Here is a 22,272-nt window from a genome sequence, read left to right on the forward strand (position 1 = left end):
ATTGGTAAATTGAGCAGTAAAAATCGATTGTTTTGGTCTTGGTTGAACTTGTGTATAAAATAAGTTCAAGGATTTACACTATGCATGTTGTGTCAAAGCAACAAGAAATGTGTTAATTGTATAGCCATTGTTGAAATGTGTTCACAGTTAGCACAGACGGATGTTGTGCTAACTGTGTCAAGAGTTTAGGAAACTTGTTAAAAGTATTGAAACAATTGACATAGCGATTGTAAAATACTGTAGTATTCAATGTACGTGTTCAACCTCTCCCCAAGGCATTGAAACAGAGTCACAGGGATGACCAGGAAAGCATAGAACATAGACAGAGCCTTGCAAACATCAGTGCTTGGAGCAGCTTGGCCATAACATGCATGACATGTTGCTCGTAAATCAGCTATTCTTGTAAACGCTCGTGTTCAGGAAAGCGAAAGTGAAACCGCTGTACCTTTTTAACGCCCCTGTGAGAAACCGCCAGAAGAACTCAAAACTAATACCGACGTAGTCTTTACATTCATGTTTCGGAAACTTTATCGAAAAATGCCTCTAAAAACAATTTCTAAAATGTTGCAATGGATTTACCGTCATACATTTTCTATAATTTGGATGTATTTACTATTTGTCCCGAGACGTTTGTTTAAGGCCATCGCTGGGCTCGTATCAGAGGAAACTGACCGTGATTGCAAAGGAACAAACGATCAGCTCGACGTCGCATGTTCTTCAACAAAAAATGACAATTACCAAATCGAAGAAACTGACGAGTTCTACTGTGAGTATGACTCAAGTTGGGAGACCAACTCAAGCAGAACCAAAGAGACCAGTCGTCAAATAAGGCATCACCGAGTACGTATCTATGCTCTGTTTTTCTATAGCCAATAGGCCAAAATGGTATGCCAGGCCTGTAGCCTAACCCATGTTGTGTGCTTCAGTCATTTAGGTTTAACCGTTTCAAAGAGGCATCTAGAGATATGCAGAACTACAGACATGATTATCCAGTAAGTAAAAATCACCAAGATAATGTGTTCCAAGCCTAGTATGTTTAATGCTAGCTGTCTGACAATTTATCAGGGATAGGGTTCTGCCTCCAGATTATATTTTACTCATTAGGCCTACAACTTCCATTCATGACACTGGTGTATTATTTTTGCATTTCATTAGGAACAGAACACACGGAATCATCAACAAGTAGGCAAATCCTCTTTTCTTGCATTTGATTGGTCACTATTGGCTACTATTGGTTATTAAGAAGTCAATGACATAATATTTCGTAAAGGCAGGATCAGAATTATATTGACTCTGACATCATTGACAACCTAACTGATTTTTATGTATTTTTTTTTACCAGGTGAATGCAACTCCAAATTTAGATTTCTACCTGGGAAAGAGGTGTTCCCTCCCAGATGGTATGCTTTAATAAACTATTGATATCGTTGAATCAAAATTTGAGTTACCATTTGATAAGGCAGTGAACTTTTTACTTTTTCAGAATTTACCATAGAGGAGGTTCATAAATACTGGTTTGGAGATTACCAACGACTGGAAAGAACTCACTCCTTCATTCAATGGTAAGCTTTTTTTTATGTTCAAATTTGCATGCAAAACCATGAAACACAAAAGGAATCAAACATTATTTTGAATCCTCTGCTAATAATAAGGCATAACAATAACAATAACATTTTCTTGATTTAGGTTGTTTCCACTTCAAGAACCAGGGATGAATTGGCAAGCCATTGAACTTACCAAGAAGGAAATTCAGGTGATTTTGAGAATGTTTCTGTTTATAAGTAAAGTAACAAATGTTTGAAAGAGAACTTCAGGATTTGCCAATGTTACTTATTTATAATGTGTTCCCCTGTCAGGCTTTTCAGAAAAATCAGATGGCAAAGAAAAATCTACTTCAATCGTACAAGCTTATGTTGGATTTCTATGGTTTAGAACTATCAAATGAGACAACTGGGGAGGTCAAGAAATCATTCCAGTGGCAAGAGAGATTCAATAACCTTAACAGGTAACAATGCTTAAAGTCACTTATGACAATGAATTCAATGTCTACAAAGATACTAGATAATGGATGCTTCCTGTGTTATTGTCCTGACAGAAACACACACAACAACCTGCGCATTACCAGAATCCTTAAGTGTCTGGGTACTCTGGGGTACCGCCACTACCAGGCTCCTCTCGTCCACTTCTTCCTGGAGGAGACGCTGGTCCATCATAATCTTCCTGATGTCAAGGAGAGTGTGCTAAACTACTTCCTGTTCACGGTCCTCGATAAGCTCAAGCGTAGGGAATTAATTCAGTATGCTTATGAACACTTTGATGAAAGTGAGTTTGTTTGGTGCCCCAAAAAGATCCAGATGGAATGGAGTAAGGGAAAGGAAAACAGATCTGTTGCCATGTGTAATCAAAAGACTGAAGAAAGTAGACAACCAGAAGCTGACTATTCAGATGATGACAAGACAGACCATGTGACCCAAGCAAGTACAGTTTATCAAACAAGTCACCCAAGCAGACAGCCAGCATTGGACTATTCATCTGATGAGGAAGACAATAATGAAGATCAAGCTAATGTAAACTTCAAGCAAGCAAGTACAGTTTATCAAACAAGTCACCCAAGCAGACAATCAGCAGGGGACTATTTAACTGATGAAGAGAAGAATGAAGATCAAGTTAAGGGAGACCGTGGACATTCACCTAACAACACAGACCCACCAGGTACCAATGTGAATTTAAGTGCCTCATCTACCGACAACAATAGCCAAAACACTGCTGGTAAAGATACAGACTTGTCAACCAATTTGGATGCAGAACAAGCGAGTACATATGAAAATAGTAGTGGACAGGAGCATTCACCTAGGTACCACTCAATAGATCCATCAGAGTCCAATGTGAATTCAAGTGCCTCATCTACCATCAACAGTGGCCAGAAGACTGATGGTGAAAAGCCAGGTGAGTCACATGCTGAAGCATGTACAGACGAGCCAAAGTAACCCAAGCGTCCAAGATACAAATATAGAGAGTAGCAATACTGAAATGCAATTGAACACAGCTTCTAGTCAGCCTGATGAGAGAGATGAGCTGCACTAAAGGATCTGCTGAGACTCAGCTACATGACTGTCAAGATCTCCCACTGAAGAAAACATGTTCTTCGAGGTCTGTCTCTGCAGCCTAGTCAAGATACTACAACAACATGATTTACATTGAATAGTTCTTCATCTGAATAGTTTGTATTGCTTTAAAAGTAGTAATGTTATAGGCAACTGATTTTCTGCCATTGTAATGTGTAGTAACTTGACTATTTCAAATGTCTTGCACAGTTCCCTTGATTGCACAACCTGTCAGTTTTGTAAATCAATAGATATGTATACAAAAATAAACTGCCTTCAGGTGACAATAAAATGTTCATGGTATTTTCATGAAGGTTTATTAATAAGCAAGATTTCAACAAAATTATGACAGACTTCAATGACAACAGCCAATGATTTATTCTGACTATACAACTTTTTTGTAGTTAACTGCTGAACACGCACATACACTGTATTGTCTGATGACAGACTAGATTACTCCATTTCTTATATACTCACATAATCCAAACCCTATGGCTTATAATTTCTACACTTAGAAAAGTCATTAAAACATAGCAGTATATACACAAATACATTCATATTTACATTTGTGATGGTTAGACAGTCAACGGTTACTTTGATGCTATTCTTATAAAAGAGTTGTAACGTGAGAACAGTATATGTAATATTAACAGTATCACATCCTAAACTTAAATTACATCTGAACAGTTTCTTCAAAATGGAGAATTCATAAAAGATTAGTGGAAAAAAAGATACAAAACTTAGACCTTTCAACTACAGTTAAAGGGTCTCAAGTTATACAATAATATCTTGTAGAAAAAAGGTTTAATTTACAGTTTTTAATGAAGTGGACATCGAATAACTTTAATTTACAGTCCAGGGGGAAAACTCAGATTAGTTTTTGTCATTCTCCATTTCCACAGATTTCTCACTTGCTTTTGTGGTGTCGTGTTTAACATCTTTTTTATCTTCTCTCTTTTCTTTGCTTCTGCTCCTATCCCGGCGGTCCCGTTCTTTCTCCCGGTCCCTGTCCCGGTCCCTGTCCCTAGCTCGGTCTCGGTCTTTCCCACGCTCTCGGTCTCTGCTCCTGGAGCGCTCCCTTCTCCGCTCCCTGGGGTCTTTGTCTCGTTCCCGGTCTCGGTCCCTGACGTCTTTGTCTCGTTCCCGGTCTCTTTCTTTGTCTCTCTCACGGTCTCTGATCCTCGCTCTGTCTCGGTCGTGGTCTCGCCTCTCAGGTTCCCTCTCCCTCCCCCTGTCCCTTTCACGGTCTCGGTCTCTTTCTCTGTCACGCCTCTTTTCAGGCTCTGACTCCCGGTGACGGTCTCCGTCTGGTTCTCTGTGTCTGTCTCCATCTCTACCTTTGCTGCGCTCTCTTTCCCGATCTCTATCCTTGCTTTTATCCCACTCTCGCTCCCGGCTCCAGCGCTTGCCCTGGCTTCTGTCCCACGGCCTGCCTCCATGTGGGCCAGGCTCTCTGTCCCTTCTGCGGTCCTCTGACACATCCCTCTGTCTTTCTTCAGACAGTCGCGAGGATGCAGTGATAGGCTCCCGCTCTCGATGGGCACCCTCAAAGCGGCTGGACCTTTCGCCACTGCGAGGCTCTGAGCCCTCTCTGGTTGAGGCGCTCCTCCTCCTCAGGCTAGGCGAGTGTCTGCGCCAGTGTTCATCCCTGTGGGGATCTGGACTGTGGCCTCCCATGCGACTTGGTAGAGGTATCGGACCCTCTGAAGGTGTTGGGAGTAGAGGCCCACTATGACGTCCTGGTCTCAAGTCATCTGGATGACTGTCAAGGCGGTACCGCTGGGGCCCAGCAAAATGCTGGGGGGGTGGCCCCCTGATGTCCTGAGGAGGACCACCCCGCGGGTCATCGTAAGACCCTCTGTGAGTTGGGGGTGGTGGAGAGGGTGCTCTATACTGTCCATGCTGCTGGAAGCGCTGTCCACTGATTTCTGCAAGGGGCGGTGGACCTCTTCTTCCCTCATACTGGTTGGGTGGAGGTCCCCTGTAAGGTGGGCCTGGCGGAGGGGCCTGGTTATCTTTGTATGGTCCCTGGTGGTGGTCCATGCCCTGTGTATAAGATCCTACACCATCTTTGTTGTACTGATCCATAGCGCCTCGGGGTGGATCCATCATGGGAGCTTGGGACACCTGATCTCCAAATTGAGAGGGTGGAACACCCCTGGGTCCAGAGAAGTGAGAAGGAGGTGGCACTCTACTGTCAAAGTGGCCAAGGGGTGGCCCTGTGAAGGGGGGAGGGGGGCCTCCAGGTCCAGGGTAATTAAATCTTGGAGGTGGTCCATTAAATCTCGGTGGGGGTAAAGCATTTTGTCCATCATAATTGGGTGGGGGTAGGCCAGGAGGGGGGCCTTGTTGTCCAATGTGTTGGGGGGGCATGGAGCCCATAGGGGGATCAAATATCTGAGAGCGAGGTCTCGGCCCCACTGGAGGGAATGGATGTGGGAGTCCTCTTGGTGGCATTATGTTCTGAGGATGAGGCCCAGGATGTGGGGGCTGCTGAGACCCACCCCACTGGTTTGGATAGGGAGGATAACCTCCTGGAGGTGGGCCATACTGAGACTGGCTTCCTTCACCTTGCATGGGTGGAGGACCATGAATTTGAGGAACCTGTAAGGGTGGTGGAAGACCCTGCATAGGTGGTGGGCCGCACATTGGATGGAGTCCCTGCATGGGTGGAGGAACAGACATGGGTGGAGGCCCAAGCATACGGGGTGGTCCCTGCAAGTGCGGGGGTCCATGCTGAGGAGGGAAACTGTTTGGCGACAGAGTGTCGGGGGCACCTCGATAGTCACTGTGAAAGCTTGATGTTGGTACATGTGACATGTGGGAAGAATGACTGTCACCCAGAGCACTACTAACATGGGTCATGTTTTGACTGAGTACGGGAATTTTGGATGCAGTGGTAGAGGTGTCATTAGTAGATGCCTCATAGTAGGAAATAGAGTTTGATTCTTGACTGTTCTGCTCATAATTAGAGATCTCGCCTACTTTTAGGATGCTGGCAGCATTCGGCCAAATACTGTACTTGTCCATCTCGTTCTCCACCTTGGTCGGCTCAATCTCCTCGGTTTTCAGTTTTCGATCTTCCATGTAGTTGACTTCCATGTCAGGTTCCATCTGCTCTCCTAATAAGGGAATGGAAACCTCGGTTTCGTCTGACTCCAAGAAGGGGAGCTCCTCTGTCATCACTTCCTCTTGTGACAGAGGTGTTTCTGACTGTTGGACAGCAGGTGGTGGCGGCGGCGGCGGTGGCGGTGAGGTGGACTCTGGGACGTGAGTTGGCATTTCCTCCTTCTCTCCAGAGTCTGCCGTTTGTCTCCTGCTGGCTGCTGCCTGTCGAGGATCCCGGCTCTGTCGGGGGTCCCTTTTCTGGTTGATCAAAGGGGTGACTGACGATTTCACCAACTCTTCAACCTTTTTACCCAGCTGCAAAAGCTGGCTGTTGGCCAGTAAGGAGGGCTGTGCCATTAAGGAATCAGAGACGGAGGTGCCAGCTGCCCCTGCGGTCGATCTTTGTTGGCGAATTGATTCTTCCTGCTCCTCAAGCTGTCTTTTCTGTTCTTCAATCTGTTTATTGAGATTGTCCAACATTTTCTGCTGATTCGTCCCACCTGTGGTTTCAATTTCAGGTGTGGCCTTAGCTTGACCAGGCGCCTCAGTCTTAACTTCCTCAAATATAGTGTCATCTTCTGGGTCATATGCGACATCATCCACCTCAGTAAACGGACCCTCAGAGTTCTTGCTGACCACTTTGGCTGTGTCAACAGTTCTCTTAGATGCCGTGTAGCCCATGCAGGGGTCATACTCCTCTTCTGGGTCATACGGCCGGTCATCCTCGTCCTCCTCTCCATGCTTCTCTTTGGAAATCTGTCCAAACTGCTGAACAATAGGATCTAGGAGTGTGGCAGGGGCAACTGAGCCTTCTCCCCCCTGATCAGGAGAGAGTGAGGCCTCAGAGTCCTGCTTTTTCTTTCCAAAGAGAGTCTTGAGAATGGTCTGCAGTGGGGTGGCAGTAGCAGAGGAGGCTGCAGAACTAGAGGAGGATGGGGAGTCTTTACCTGTAGGGGTGGCTACAGCAGGAGCTTTGACAGAGGAGAGGAAAGACAAAACTGATGAGGTGGCTTGAGAAGTGGAGAAAGTCTCCGAGGAACTCAGAGCAGGTGGTGATCTTGGAGGGGTTGTACTGAAGGGAATCTCCTGGCTGAAGCGTGCACCTTTCTCTGCTTTGGCCTCTGCTTTAACAGAAGTGGTTACTTTTGGAAGGCCGCCATCATCCTGACCTCTGGTTTGGATCTTCGAACGTTTCTCTTCACCCTCCAAGGAAGCTCCAGGGCGCTTCCTGTCCTTCTGGCAAATCACAAGGCCAAGGAGGAGGTTGGGGCGGGCTGGCTCCAGTCCTACAAGACAGGAAAACACAGAGAGGCATGTGGATAGAATTCATATTTGTATGAATTGTGCAACTAGTCTGCATTTCAACCGTAACATTTTTTTGTGTAGTTAAATGAGAGCTTATTTCAAAGAGTGAACATCAAATAATTTAAATGACAATAGCTTTCACTGAAGGTATTCACAGTAGCAATTCACTGTAATATCAGTTTCACTGAACAAAAATGATCAAACGCTTTGCAGGTTAAGTTAAGAGTGTTCTATAAAGAAATATGTGATCTGAGTATGCACTGGTCACTATACAAACAAGAACCTGTAAAAAACAACAATCAAGTTCAAACAGATATTTGGGATCTCCAGTTTTACAATGTTCTTTTTTTTGGTTTTGTAATAGTGTCTGTTTTTCTTATTAAGTATTGTTTATTTGCTGATGTGTAAAAGGTAAATAACACTGATAAGTGATTGTAATGCTGCAACATGGTTAGTTCCATCTTCATCTCCATGGCTTTCAGGACTGGCCTCGCCGATGATGACTTACCACTTCCCTCCAAGCAAACAGCACTTGACAAATAAGGGACAGGTTGGGGGCTGATCCTGTACCTTCAAGTCATGTAGACTGCTCTACTAGTAAAGCGCCTCCGGTGCAATGTGAAACTTATTTAGCGTGGTAAATAATGCCCCCTACTCATGCAACATTCAAGTCCACCACACTGGTTACAAAGTTGAGCATAAAAACAATAAGCTGAGACTAGCAACTAAGGCTGCACCAACCTGCGATGCACAACATCCTTTATTAAAAAACGGACATGTGATACAAGATCAGAACACAGAGAACATACAGTGGGCACAATATGAATACAGAGGGGTATTACAAGTAAGATCATTAAGGTATGTGGGCGCCCCCTACAGTGCACACTACAGATCACATTCCTGAAACAAGCTCTCATTTCACATATAAAAAGTTGTTTCAACCATATCCCACAAACCCCCTGGGCATACTTACCATCTTGGAAAATCACTTGCTTACTTTAAATGTTTTCTTAGTGACAGATTAAACCAGAATTCACTGTGCAAGTGTGGCCGTGAGTCATCCTAAAAGTCTCCCTACAAATTCTTACCTGGCCCATCGAAGGGTAAAAGTTTGGAGGGGAGCGGGTCCTTGGAGCTCAGGGGGATGAGGTAGAGGTCTTTGATGCGGCGGTTGTTGTTGGCGACCACTCCAAAGCGTTTCCTACTGCTAAAATAAGAGAACAGAGAGACATAGGCCACCTTCTCTTCCTCTGTAGCGGGATGGAAACGAATCAGGCACAACTCCTGGGAGAGAGAAAGGGCAGGAGGAAAGAGGTGACTTTGGTGCATTAGGAGAGGGGAGCAAGGATTTAAGAATGACAGAAATGGGTCGAACATACCTTGGACAGAGACGTCTTGAGTTTCCCAACGTAGTCCCACACTGTGGTGGGGGATATCCGGCCCCCGATGTGGATGGTGTCTGGCAGATCCTACAGAGGTTTGAGTGACGTTACTAATCGAAAGTCTCAATTCAGTAAGCGTCGGAATACCAATGTGTTCTGCATAACTAAAAACATTTGAAGTTCTTACATGGGTTTGAGACCAATCATAAACTGTCCTAGAGATTTTGTTCTCAGGGTTCATTACAAAAATTCAATTTTTGACAACAATGTGAATAACCAACCTCCTTCAGGTACTCGAAAGATCCAGAGACCAGGTAAGCCTTGGTGACAAACTTAGCAACAGTATGCATGTTGATAAATCCTTTCCATATCATCTCCTGGCCAGACAGGAAGAGAGCAGTCTCCCCCTCTGGAGGAGCCTCCGATGCACTGAATGGAACAAAACAATATTCTTCACCTAAAGGTCACTTGAACATTTAATCGAAGGAATGTCTTTGCATCTTACAGTGACAGGGATAACAATAATAATTAAAAACCTGTTAAAAACACCTTTTAGTTCATGAAAATAACATCTTATAAAATCTAGGACGGCTAATCAATTTGACCATACTATATTAATTAAGTTTGAGATAGAACACCTTGTTTCAGCTGAACCATATATCCTGGTGTCCCCTGAGGCAGTGGCTTTCTGCAGAACAGCTTTGGTGATTGAGGGTGGGGGAGCTGGGGGCATGGGCAGAGGCCCTTTTAGGACCACCTCTACAGCCAGAGGCACCGCAGCAACAGGTAGCTCTTCTGAGATGGGCGGCGCCATGGTGAAGTCCTGTGCAGTGTGGGTAACGGTCACACCAGAGCTGTGCCTGGCCATGCGGGGGTCTCTGCGGGTGATGCTGACAGAGGAAATGGTGGGCGTGGTGCTGAGAGGTGTTTGCGGAGGAGGAGCCAGGCTATGCATGTCCTCCTGAGGGGGCGGGGGCTCAGGCACGGGGGGCTCAGCGCTGGGGTAGAGGGTTGGAGTGACTTCACCTGAGGAGGACCTGGAGGAACGTAGTTCCTGTCTGGGCCTAACCTCTGGCTTCTTGGAAATCTTGGCTTTCTTTGCTGCTGGCTCATCCTCAGCTTTCTGGCCTGGACGGTACAAGGAGGTCATGAACACAAGCGTTGAGTACAATGACAGCAATTTTACATCACCATAAAACTAAACTAAAGGGTTTCAGGTACACAAAGATTTGAAATGTATGCGATTCACACACACACACAAACATCTTTACATTACCTGTGCAGATCTTACAGTTGAGGTCAAATAGGTGGGCTCTGTGTTCAGCTGTCGTATCTTTCAGCATGCTGCTGAAGATATCTGGCATTACACTGCCACTGGTGGCAGCACTGGAGCCCTGAGCAGAGCCTGAGGGAACGGAACTAGACTCCTCCTGTTCCTGAGAACAGATGAACCAGTTACATGACTGCCCTTCATAGGACTCCCAATGATCCCAGAGTCCATTCATCACAATCTCACTGTTTACAACAACAAGAAACCTGATCTGGTTTCTGACTAATTATAAATGGTGTGGAAATCATGTGATTAGAGCATTGCAGTAGGCTTCAGTAGCAAAATGTAGAGAATAGGAAAGTTTGGCAAGAGTGTTAATCTGGAAATTACACATTGTTGTTGTAACTCTGATCTTGCAGAAGTTCAAGCTCCAGTAAAAAGTGCAGAGAGGGAAAAAGAAAGTGAGAGAAAGAAGAGCCACCACTTACTGCAGCAGAAGCCATGCGAGGAGACGGGGAGGTGGCAGGGATACATACATCTCCATCAGACATGGGAGGGGCATCCTCCGTGTCCACGTAAGGATGACCTGTCTCACTCCTGTGGCCTGCTCTGGCATGCCCTGCCTGGGGCCGGGCGTTCGGAGTCTGTATGGACACAAACAATTTCCATGTTAGAGAACTCTACAGGAGACCCCAATACAAAATTGCACTGAGGAATGTGTCGATTATGTTGAACAGGAATGGAATAGAAGTCAATGATCCATATTTGTTTGCTTTAACAAAGACACTCACAAATGACTGAATGCCTTCATGCAGAGCAGGGACATAGTTACCTCTGAGTTGTCAGGCTTTCGCCACTCTGAGATCTCCTTGGAAAGAAGCTCCTCAGCACTCAGTCTCACTAGTCTAAAGGGACTGACCTCCCCCCAGACCACCCTGTAGAACAGACCCTATGGGGATACATGGCATGTATTCATTATTGTTCATTTGTCCTATTAAAACGGGTTAATTTACAGAATACATTTTCAAGTATTACAATTTAACACAGCAATTTTACTGCAACCAATATTAAGTTCTCCTGAGCTAGCAGCAAGTAAAAAAAATGTGCTCTCTACAAAGAGCTTCTACGTACAAAAATACTGATAGTATGGTTTCATGCATTACAGCATGTAAAATCATGCATGTGTTGTAAAGTCTGCCTCCATGCCAGAGTAATTTGCTTTCCTAATGACACAGCACTCTGAAAAAAGCTCACCGGCCAGCAAACATGCAAAATCAAAAGTCACAACAACAGCCTGTGGTAAGTAGATGCATTGACAGCAATTACTCAACAGATAAATGATGGAAAAAATATATTTACATATTTACACAGTTGGCAAAAACCTTGTGGACTGACCTTGTTTTTGGGGTCTTTCAGATTGAACATGAGGGACCTATACTTGTTCTTGTACTTGCTGTCAGTGTTAAGGCACAGGTTGAACATCTCCTTCTCAATGGTAACAGCCAGTTTCCCCACCTCGCTCTCAGACATATTCAAATCATCACTGTCACTCACCCTGAAAGGAAACAACAATTAACAATGAAATCATGGCAGAGTTCATTTTTAGTTGAAGTGACTGGCATTATGTCTAGCATTAGCACGTTGTTCCCTTCATCATCATCAGCTCACCTCTTATAGAGGATGTCCGTTAGTGAGCGGCGGATGTTCTGTCTCATCTGGTTGTTAGGTGGAGGCAGAGAGGGCATGGAGGGCATGGTGGGGGCTGAAGCAGCAGGCTGGGGAGGCCTGGGGGAGGACGACTGGGTCTGACTGGAGGGGGCCGAGGAGACCGATGTCTGGGCTCTGGAAGAAGAGGAGTGGTTGGAGGCCGGGGTGTCCTTCTGCTGTGGTTGCTTCTTAGGGATGGTGAAGGTGGACTTTGTGACTCTCAAAGCTCCTGTGATGTGAACAGGACCGGGGGATGAGGTAGACGGAGCAGGGCCAGTTGAAGAGCCTGGTTTCTTGGACTTGACCGTTTTACTAGGGGGAGTCAATCGTTTCTTGGATGACTTGGTACTGCTGCTTGGAGATGAAGCCCTCTTGCCCTTGGTGGCCATCTTGGATTCTTTAGGACGGGGGGACTTTTTGGTTCCTTTGGGTGGCGTGGTGGATTCACTAGGTTTCTTCTCCAGAGGAGCAGGATCCTTTTTGTTCTGTTCCTCATCACTCTCCTGTCCCTCATCACTCTCCTGGTCCTCTTTGGAGCCTGGGTAAACAAAATACAAATACAAATAAAAACCACAAGCGGTGGACCTTCAAAAGCACCGCATGACAAGTGAAGTGAACACGTGACAAATGCATATCTTCAACTTAAAGTATGAGGCATACAAGCACATCTAATGGGAAAGTTAGACCAGATTCACTTCACACACAGGATCAAAGAGGAAGGAGCATTGGACACCTTGTTGGATTAAGAAATACATGTTTTGATATTTTTACATGAATCTATAGGTTTTGTGAGCTAATCATATGCACAATTGATCAGAGCAACATCAAAAAAGGGACAAGTAAACATTCCATTTATTTTGGAGATGTGAATCAACCATGTGAATAGGAGCCATGAGCCCACCACTGGAGCTCCACTCTGTCCTCGTCAACATTTAAACCGTTTTGTGCCACAGATTATCAAATGCAACAGGCTTTCTCTCAATCCCTGCAGGTTGTCCATTTCATTGACTGTACTTGGAGGGGCAACTCATTCTCTATAATGGCTTGAGGATGGACCAAATATTCCATTGTTTCCTACAACACTAAACCACCAAATCATTTTAAGGCTTCACATATTTATCTTAAAGCAAGTTAATGAGTGCAACACATTACTTTGTGAAGTGCACCTTGAGGCAAACGCAGAATAGATGAACAATTAAAAGCTTTTCAAACTCTTAAACTGACACGTATGGACCAAATCAAACTTTTCTCTACACTGCAGATAATAAAACTGCATTGCATCTCACCACAAATGGTTTCACTTAATTTCAACGGAATTAATTGAATCTGCAGTAACACCCATCTAAACAGAAATGTTTATCAAGACATTGCATGAGGACTTCCCATGCAAGTCAACTACAACCAATACATCACAGCTGTTGGATCACTGACATGACCATAACTCTGTAGGTGTACAACTTACATACACCTTAATAAAGGCAACCAAGATGCACCTTTAAACAAGTGGAATACAAAAGAAAAGGTATATCATTCAGCCGGCACCTGGATCATCTCTGCACACCTCGACAGAACTCAACCTGCCCTTACCCACACTATGGTTGAATCCACTGATGTGTTGGACAGGCTTACTGAAGATATAGCATGAATATTCGTGTAGCTCAAAACAAAGACATCACAATTACTATTGCCTTAAATCTTTGTTGTCCTGAATAATAACAGGAAACACATTTTCCTCTGTTCAAAAACACAAGCAATTTCTCCTGCCAAGTACAACTGGATCTATTATGTGTCACTACTGTCAATCTTTCTTGCTCTGAAATTGTGTGTATTTTACGGTCTTCAACTCCAGTCTTTCAATCTTCTCCCGACGTCTTCCTACACTTCCTTGTAGCTGCTTCAGCTGGTCTCAATTTTCTTAAGTGTGGACTCCCTGTCCCAGATGGTCACCGTCTGTGGGCTTCAGGGTCTTGCATCCTCGGACCGTGTAGAGAAGTAGCATATGCATCCTGATATTCACTGACCAGGATAACCCAAGTTGTCACGTGTGAACACCCCTCACATAATCAATCAAGGCATCCAACAATCAGTCATATCACCTTTTATTTTACCGTAAGAGGTAATTTCCCAGGATGTGGGATTCATGACATTCAATATGAATAAGGATGATCCAAACTCCAGCTTGTTTTTCACAAAGCTAGCAGTTAATGCTTTGCATTTTATGCTGAACAGGCTTACACCTGAATTTGTCAGCACAATGCGAGCTATATTGCTTCATAGGCTCATATAAATCCAGGGATAAAAAGTCACAGAGACCTACCTGCTGGTGAGAGATGGCACGGTCTTCAGACCAACGGCTGAGTTTGAGAGATCAGGATGTGGACACACACACACAACCCCCCCGCATGGGCACAGGCACTGAATCCTCTCAGTGACATGATACACTCACATGGCATGGCCAAAGCAAACTAGCAAGGATGCATCTTTCAGCCATTAATGACCTCTTCCTTCTGATCCTGCATCCATTAGCAGCCCAATATTTCAATCGAAGGTATATCAACTGATTTGTATTGTACTTACCTTTATATAGCTATGATCATACCATACTTACCCACTCAGTTGCCTAAATACAACTTCTGATAATTACTGCATCAAGTTCAAACTTCTGCTGACCTGACAGCCTGAATGCACATTTTCCAACCCACGTCTTTGTCATAAGAGCGCTTCTCACAGATGATTTAGCTACGGCATGTGTTGGCCTGACAAGGCCACATTCATGACATAAAAACAATGTGGTTTCTTACAAAGCCCAATGCATATATTGGTCAACTAGCTTGCTTGACAATGCCCTATAGTGCGAAAAGAAATCATGGTTAAGCTTGGATTATCAAGACCTTCAAAGAGATACATACACGCTTTGTTTAAAACTGTTGATATGGGTGTAGTCTTTTCTGGCGTTACTGCATTGTAATTATGGTCGCTGGACCAGGATGATGTAGCGGGTGGTGGTGGATGCTCCTCTGCGAGCTCATCTTCATCAGAGTCTTCATCCTTACTTTCAGACTCCTCCTCTTCAGTTGTCTTCTTGCTGGCCTTCTTTCCTGTGGCAGCACTCTTCTGGGCAGACAAAGCACACATACATTCAATTAGATCCATTTGAGAAGCGTTTTGATATTAACATTAGGGGTCATGATTAATTAATGATACATTGCTTTGACAAACATCATATTAAGCTTAACATGCAGATATAATTAGGGTTATGTTAAGGGGGGGGGGGGGAGTAATACTTTGTCATATTTAGATACTTTTCCTTTCATTTTGGTTTATATTGACCACCCAATAAACTTTTCAGTTGTGACTAATCTTACAGTCAAAGGGGATATTTGTCAATGTCTCATTCATTATTGTATTGGCAAGATAACGTGTATGTTTTATGACATGCATTTTGCAGTTCAAAGAATGTTAACACAGAAATGATTGTTAATTTAAATGACAATAAATTAAGAAACATTCACGAAAACAACCCTAATCAGTCAATGTGTTAATGGATACATATCATTTTAGAATATTAAGGTATAAGAGCTATGGATAAAAGTTATCCATGTTATTTGAAGGATCAAACGAGATAAATCACAGTTTAAGTTGCTACGGTTCAACTTAATGTCAAGTAAAATATCAAAAGTTAATTTTCAAGTTAAGATCATTCATGTCCCAAAGTCACTTCTCTTGCATGATGTGGTCTCCTCTACAAACCATAATCAATTAGTCGACTACTATGCACTACTGACAAATTCTAAACCCTTCATAAAAAATGGGAATTCACTTTAGCCAAACACAAATTCCAACATGCAAAAACATTTCAGTAGTTCAGACAAAATATGTTCACCAACAGTCAACACCTATCGTGCCATAGACTCCTAATTCATCTTTGCTATACATGGACCATGTCAACTGCTGGCTTGCCATCATTGTTATTTTAACTTTTAATCCTATAAGAATGTCACACACTGGAAGGACAAGCTTCAATAGGATGAGAGAATTTATATTTTAAGCACGGTTGTGCCTTAGATTTCCTTGATCCTTTGCACTATAGGCAAAGTATCTCCCCTCTGCACTCCTGCTGTTCCTGTTGAAGATGGGTCGCTGAGATGCTGGACCGTCAATATGACTTTTAACTGTCCTTCTTGCAGAGGCACAACATGACAACACAAAATCATGCTACAACACAATCAATATCAATTGAGATGAATTGAGAACAGATTCCACTTTGACACATTTCTGAAGGGGGGGGGGTTCAGTTTAGTGACCTTAATGTAGATGGCGTACATATTTTACACAAGTTAGACTGATCTGCAAGATCCCTATAGTACCTTAGGCGTTGACTTGCAAGGCTTCTCCTTCTGGGCTTTAGGTTTGTCCTTGTCTTTCTGCTTCGGCTCCTTCACATCTGTGATGGACTTCATGGCTGCAGCTGCATGCCTCAGGATGCAGTCATTGCCACAATAGACAGAGTCTGGCTGGGCGTTCTTCTCACAGCCAGGTCCAATGCATTTGGGCAGAGAAGAACCTTCCTCTGCCTTCACCCCCGTCGGACTAGGCGTCTCTGGAGCTGCCTTCACAGTGGGCTGCAGTGCGGCCTACTCGCAAAAGATAAGAAAGTACAGATGAAGACTATACGTTTGACATTCTGGGTCAGAGGTCGCTAGTAATATGAATTAATTCGATTCTCTAAAACTTGTGCAGGATTTGAATTGTCGCAAAAATAATTGAGCAATTCTTATACCACTGACAATACCTTTAGATGGTAATGAAACTGTGTGCATAAACCCTACTGGGGTGCAAAAACACAAAACGTACCGGCTGAAAGATCTTGATCTTCTTCTTCCCACTCGGATTTGTGGCTTTCTCTATCCTCCCTTTGATCCCCATGTCGTCCCCAGCTTTCTCTTCCGTCCCAGCCGCGCTGGCGGATGAGGCAGCCACAGCAGGGCTCAACGATGAGCTGGGCTCTTCTTTACAGGTCCCAGGTCCCGCAGAGGCCTTGAGTTTCCCGTTCTCTGTGGCGGGGACAGCAGCCTTGGCACCGTGGCTCTTCTTGGCACTGCAGTTGGGGCAGACGTAGTCCTCCCCATTGCGCTCCATCAGACGCCCGCGAGCCTCTGTGATACCCACGCAGTCACCGTGGAACCACTCTTCACAGCGGTCGCAGCAGATCATGAACCTGGGCACAGAAAAGGGCACTCAGTAACACAGTGGAGGGGCAGACAAGACAGACCCGCAAACTGCAATAGAAGGTGCTGGAGGTTTCAAAGCCAAGTCACTGACATGTGCATTGGTACATAAATGTAATGTGTAATCAAGTCAGTGGTTATAAAACCACAGGTCAAAAAGGTGCATGTGTGTATTCAGGCTTATCAGCTGACCCATCGGTGACTTGTTGAGCCTGTCTAAAGACAATTTTATACCCCTGAGGATGGACAATAAGTAACAAGTTGTTTTCATTGAATTTGACCAGTTGGCTAATCCTTCCATTTCAAATCAACAGGCAGGTCATAGATGTTATTTCGATCAGTGAATCATGAGCCAACATCAAAGCCATTCCCAAAAGCTGAGGAGCCATGATTTTACGCAACTTAATGAAATCAAATTGTGAACAATAAATGAAAGTGCCTACCGTTTGTTGTGTTTCTGTCGACAGATGCAGTAAAGTGCATTAGGGTCATATCCTCCTTCTTCATCCGAGTCACTGGATGATGACGAGGAGGAGGTGGTGGTGGTATCCTCATCTTCCTCTTCAGAGTCATCTTCCTCCTGGACCTTTAGGGACTTTGGACCAGGTTTGGCTTTCGCTTCTCTCTTGATTGAAGTCGAACTTTGACTGGCTGCCATCACAGGAGATCTGCTTGATGTACGCTTTCCGCTAGTCACTGTGGGTTTCGTGTTCTCCTCTTCGTCCGTTTTCTCTTTATTCTCAACCTCCACTTCAATCTCTTTCTGGCCCAATTCCTGATTTTTCGGAGCCTCCGCTTGATCCTCTACGTCTTCATCTCCCTCTGTGGGACTAGGCTTCTCAGGTTCCAGCTCCTGATTCTCATCTTGGTCTTTTAGCTGACCCGGATTCTTGGACGGAGGCTTCTTTGGGGTATCTCCACCGCCACCCTCTTCATTGTCATTCTCTGAGCTTGCGTCATCTTTGACTAAGCCGCCACCCCCCTTCTTCCCTCGACCCCCTTTTGCCTTCCCAGTGACCTTCTTCCTGCTTCCGCTCCTCGTCCTCACTTCAGGGGACTCGCACTTGTCGTCCACGGACTTCACGTCAGCGCTGCCGTCAAAGCTGGCCTCCGACGCAGTCTCTGCATCGGTGGGAGTTTGTGATGGGGGGTCCCCACCCTCGAGGCTGGCAGGCCCACTCCTCCTCCCAGCTCTCTTAGTGGTGAGCAGGAACTCCTCTAGCTTGTCCGTGCGTTTGGCCTGCCTCCCACTGCGGCGTACAGGCCCTCGGCCCTCCTGGCTCTCAGAGGCCGCCTCTGCCGGCATGTCTCGCTTGGCGATGGTGGTCCGTCTGAAACCCCAGGTCTTCCTAAACTCACTTGAGGCCTTGACAGATTTCTCTGTTTCCTCTAGCTGTACCTCAGGAACATGATCTCTCTCCTGCTCTCCTTTTATCTGTATTTTATGCTCCTCTGTGGTTGCTGTTGATAAAATCAACACCATGTTAACAGAAATGGAATGGCTTAATGGAGATAGCAGTTATACAAATGTTACACAAATGTTATGCAAGTCATGATATCATACGCAACACAAATAAACACACAAAAAAAAACATTTAAACCCCTTCTTCTAGACACTAGGCTTACGATCAGGGCTACACTGTAATCCTGCATGCAAGTAGAACAAAGTGATTCTCATTTGCATTGATCATTTTGCTCCTACTTTAAGCACAACCAAATGAACTTTGGGTAGCAAAGGATCCAGTGGTGCAGTTTTGTCTGCAAAACGTGAGTCGAAGCAGCACCTCTGATTAGTGAAAAGAAACTTGTCTGAGGTACCTTGAGAGCTGTTATCCAAAGGATCCTGACTCTGCTCTGGCTCGGGAGCTAGAGAGAGCTCAGGGCTCACACTCTCCTCCATAGATGGAGTCACTCACTACTTTGAAACAGAATATCTACAGTTAAGAGAAGAGCACACGAGACAAGCTAGGAGTTACTCTTGGGGTTTAACAGACATGAAGTACGCCATTACAAATGGGTTCTCCAAATTACGTGAAAGTTACTCGGAGTGCAAAAAAAATCCAATTTTAAATGCTACACCATATCTGTGGTAGTAATTGCTCCCTTCCTTATACCATTGCCCATTAAATGTTGCCAGTTTAAGAAGTCATTCCATGTTACGCAATTAACATTTGTTTTTGAGCACTTCAGACTCCAGCCCAGCTCAAGTAAACATCAAACTCCTGAATCCATGGCAAATATTTGCAATAATACTGACCGTGGGAAATTGATACAGAACATGCAATTACCAAAATTTTTACTTAAAATAAACATGACATTTGTACCTGCAGCTCTAATGGTGGATTGCTTAGATGAGAAATGGCTTGATCTCCTCTAGATACTAGGATACCGGACCTACAAATTAGACAATGCATCAGGTCAGAGCAAGGGCTGAGTGCAGGTTTTACTTCTAACAAGCAATGGTACAAAGCTCTTAGTGCTATGAATGTGCAAATTATTAGCAAAATGTGTCATCTTAAGACATGACTACATACGTTTACTCAATAGCACAGTGACGGCGTTCAAGTATAGTCCTATGGATAACCTTAAGGAGTGAGTTATTTTTCCAAAACGGAAACTAGCTAGTTTTAGTTAGCTTCCGTTACCTAGCAACCTAGCATAATACTCGTAGCAATGCTACTACCTGCTAGTGTTACTTGTTAGCCTCCTAATTGTAAATTTTGAAGCCATACTATAGCGTTTGTCATAGTTTTTGTCTATCGGAAAATAGTCGGTTGGAATGTTCAGAATCACATATGTGTGACGCTACTCCTTAACGGGTTAAGTAAAGTATTTTACTTAATGGTTCATTTGATTATTAGTTTGTATATACTGCTACGTTCACACTGCAAGCCTTAATGCTCAATTTAGATTAATGGCTCAGATTTGTTTTGGGCTATTCACATGTGTGGCCAATATAAGATTCCAGTGTGAACTGATCGCGGTCCTCCTGACCCCCCGCGCAAAAGAATAACAATTACGTCACACGCAGCTCATTGGCCATTTCTTCACATACGCTTTCAGAACAGTATCTTGTTTAAACCATATTTGAGTGTAGCATAAATTAGAGTTATAATCTGATTCGGTGTGATCTGTGCTGTTCACAATTAAGGGGAAAAAACGGCTCCGAGTTATACGAGCACATAAATAAATAAGCCCCTTTTGCGTGTGTCCGAGAAAAGGTTACGCCTGGGCTCCAAACTTAACTTGAGCTTTTATTTTGCGTCTTTCCGCGGAGTAAAATCTGTAAACTGTCTATGGTCAAATCCGCCAGCGGCCATTTTGAAAATGTTCGGAGTCAAACACACACATAGGATTGCATAAAAACGATAGTCAGTCAATACAAATACGCATCAATGTGAACCAGTAGTGTCCGTTTTATTTCGTAAATCCCTTTCGAAACAATCCCTTAATAAGCCATGCGTATACACATTGACTTGGAGCACAACAACCAATTTAATTACCTAAAAGTTACAAGCTACAGTACTGGAATTGCATGCCACCGTTTCGTCAATGCTCGAGTGATACAGTAAACATCGAAATGCAAAAAGCCATGCAGGTGGAGGATTGCGTTTCAGAATATCTAGTTCAGTAGGCATATGGCCTATGTCCGTTAAGTGAGTTTATGACAAACGTAACTACTGTAACTCGTTGTGCTAGGACAATCTAAACTAGCGTCAGCCAAACTAGCTCAACTGACTGACCGTGACGTTTGTTTAAGGAAGGCTTGTTTGCACTTAGCTAGGCCTGCATAACAGTGTTGACTTCGAGGACATGCTAGCTTTAGTTAGCATCACAGTATGTGTTATTGAGTATTAACACATTGTTTAGCGTAGCCATGTACGCAAAGTTGTCGGCCCACTTCGTTAGCCAGTAAGCTGGCTATCCGATTCATGATCTGCACCACACGGTGGACTGTATGCGGCCTTAACAGTACATTGAAGTAGTAGAGTAGTAGTAGTAATGTGTCCCACAAACGCGATACATACAAGTAGATCATTAGCTAGCTAGCAAGTAATACTGAAAATGGTCACGGGATGGTTAGCTGCATGATACTGCAAGCCATCTTCTCATGTGTTCATCGTCGATCCGTTTACAAGACGTGTTATAATTAGTGCTATGGGGTTGAAGACATGGCAAATGCACCACAAGAAGCGTTTTGCTAGCCTGCAATAATGTAGGGTTGAATGGCTGCTGCTTTCTTGCTAACTAGCTTCTACAGTACTTGAAGTTACCTGAAAACAAAAACGATCATGCTGCCAAACTACTCGAATTATCATAGTTATATGATGCTGTAACCACTATTTTACACGTGCAATGAAGATTGGCTGTACAAGGTGATCGATCACGTATACTCACAAACTTGGTTTGAACGCTAACCAAGTAGCTAGTACTAGGTTAATCATGTCAAGTGCTGTGCATGTCCGGTACTGTACAGTAACACTAAATGTGTGGCTGGCCTTCCTTACGTTTCAAGTTTACGTCGTTAGCTCTTAAAACGTCGTTGGATTCTTCTCCAAGCTAGCTAGCTCTAGCACTATGCCTGACGTCGACTTGTTCAAAAAAAGACATCTGGTTTCAAGCCTCGTCAATACCTTACGAGTGATTCTTAATAGAATGGTCAGTTATTTACACTTCGTAGGCTAACTACATTTGCATCTCATTTCATTTAGAAGGACTAACACAAGCTTCCAGAAAAACGGGTAATAGTACGGTTGTTAAATTGCTACGCTGTGCCACGCTTCGCGACTGCCATTTCTGTACTGTAGCTAACTGCTGTCTACAGCCTAGATACCGATTCGTGTCTTGCAGCTAGCAAGCAATCTATTGTAGATAACATTTAAAACTTTAATGCAAAGTATCAATTATTATTGAAAAACATTTATTCTGATAATTATAAACTCGCCCACCTGATAAAAAATTCGACGGTAATTTGCGTTCTTGACAGTCGGTCAATCCTCCATTTTCATGGCCTTGCGTTTTCGTTGTTGGGCTAACCTTTTGCGCGAGCTTCAAGAACAAATGGCTGACCCGTTCGCGTCCCCTAGTTACGCGAGAGTTGTAATGCGCTGATGTGCCTATAGCGCCCATGCAGGCGAGGAAGGGAAAAGCAATGCGTTTTCGACAAT

The 22,272-nt window shown here is 44.1% G+C and overlaps 2 protein-coding genes across 7 annotated transcripts; one reads left to right on the forward strand and one right to left on the reverse strand.

Annotated features, from left to right (window-relative positions):
• Positions 1-403: 403 nt before the first annotated feature.
• Positions 404-3,401, forward strand: LOC134021560 (opioid growth factor receptor-like protein 1). The gene is made up of 8 exons (XM_062462542.1): positions 404-840; positions 927-992; positions 1,156-1,182; positions 1,343-1,400; positions 1,484-1,562; positions 1,687-1,753; positions 1,857-2,005; positions 2,096-3,401. Exons 1-8 carry the CDS (start codon positions 514-516, stop codon positions 2,985-2,987), a joined length of 1,665 nt encoding a protein of 554 aa, XP_062318526.1. The 5' UTR covers positions 404-513; the 3' UTR covers positions 2,988-3,401.
• Positions 3,397-22,271, reverse strand: LOC134021509 (death-inducer obliterator 1-like). 6 transcript variants are annotated; one of them, XM_062462451.1, is made up of 17 exons: positions 22,054-22,170; positions 19,429-19,498; positions 18,923-19,038; positions 17,548-18,565; positions 16,731-17,094; positions 16,244-16,510; positions 14,786-14,990; positions 11,838-12,414; positions 11,565-11,724; positions 11,002-11,118; positions 10,658-10,813; positions 10,176-10,335; positions 9,538-10,027; positions 9,181-9,328; positions 8,897-8,986; positions 8,606-8,801; positions 3,397-7,498 (listed from the first exon to the last, which is right to left on the reverse strand). In XM_062462451.1, exons 3-17 carry the CDS (start codon positions 19,002-19,004, stop codon positions 3,978-3,980), a joined length of 7,551 nt encoding a protein of 2,516 aa, XP_062318435.1. In that variant the 5' UTR covers positions 19,005-19,038; positions 19,429-19,498; positions 22,054-22,170; the 3' UTR covers positions 3,397-3,977. The 6 variants fall into 6 exon arrangements, with proteins under 6 accessions (XP_062318435.1, XP_062318453.1, XP_062318443.1 ...); XM_062462469.1 differs by lacking the exon at positions 18,923-19,038; XM_062462459.1 differs by lacking the exon at positions 19,429-19,498 and having other exon boundaries at positions 22,054-22,155.
• Between the last annotated feature and the right edge of the window lies 1 nt (position 22,272).

The sequence above is a fragment of the Osmerus eperlanus genome, chromosome 1 (genome assembly GCF_963692335.1).
Source record: "Osmerus eperlanus chromosome 1, fOsmEpe2.1, whole genome shotgun sequence".
NCBI classification, from domain to species: Eukaryota; Metazoa; Chordata; class Actinopteri; order Osmeriformes; family Osmeridae; genus Osmerus; species Osmerus eperlanus.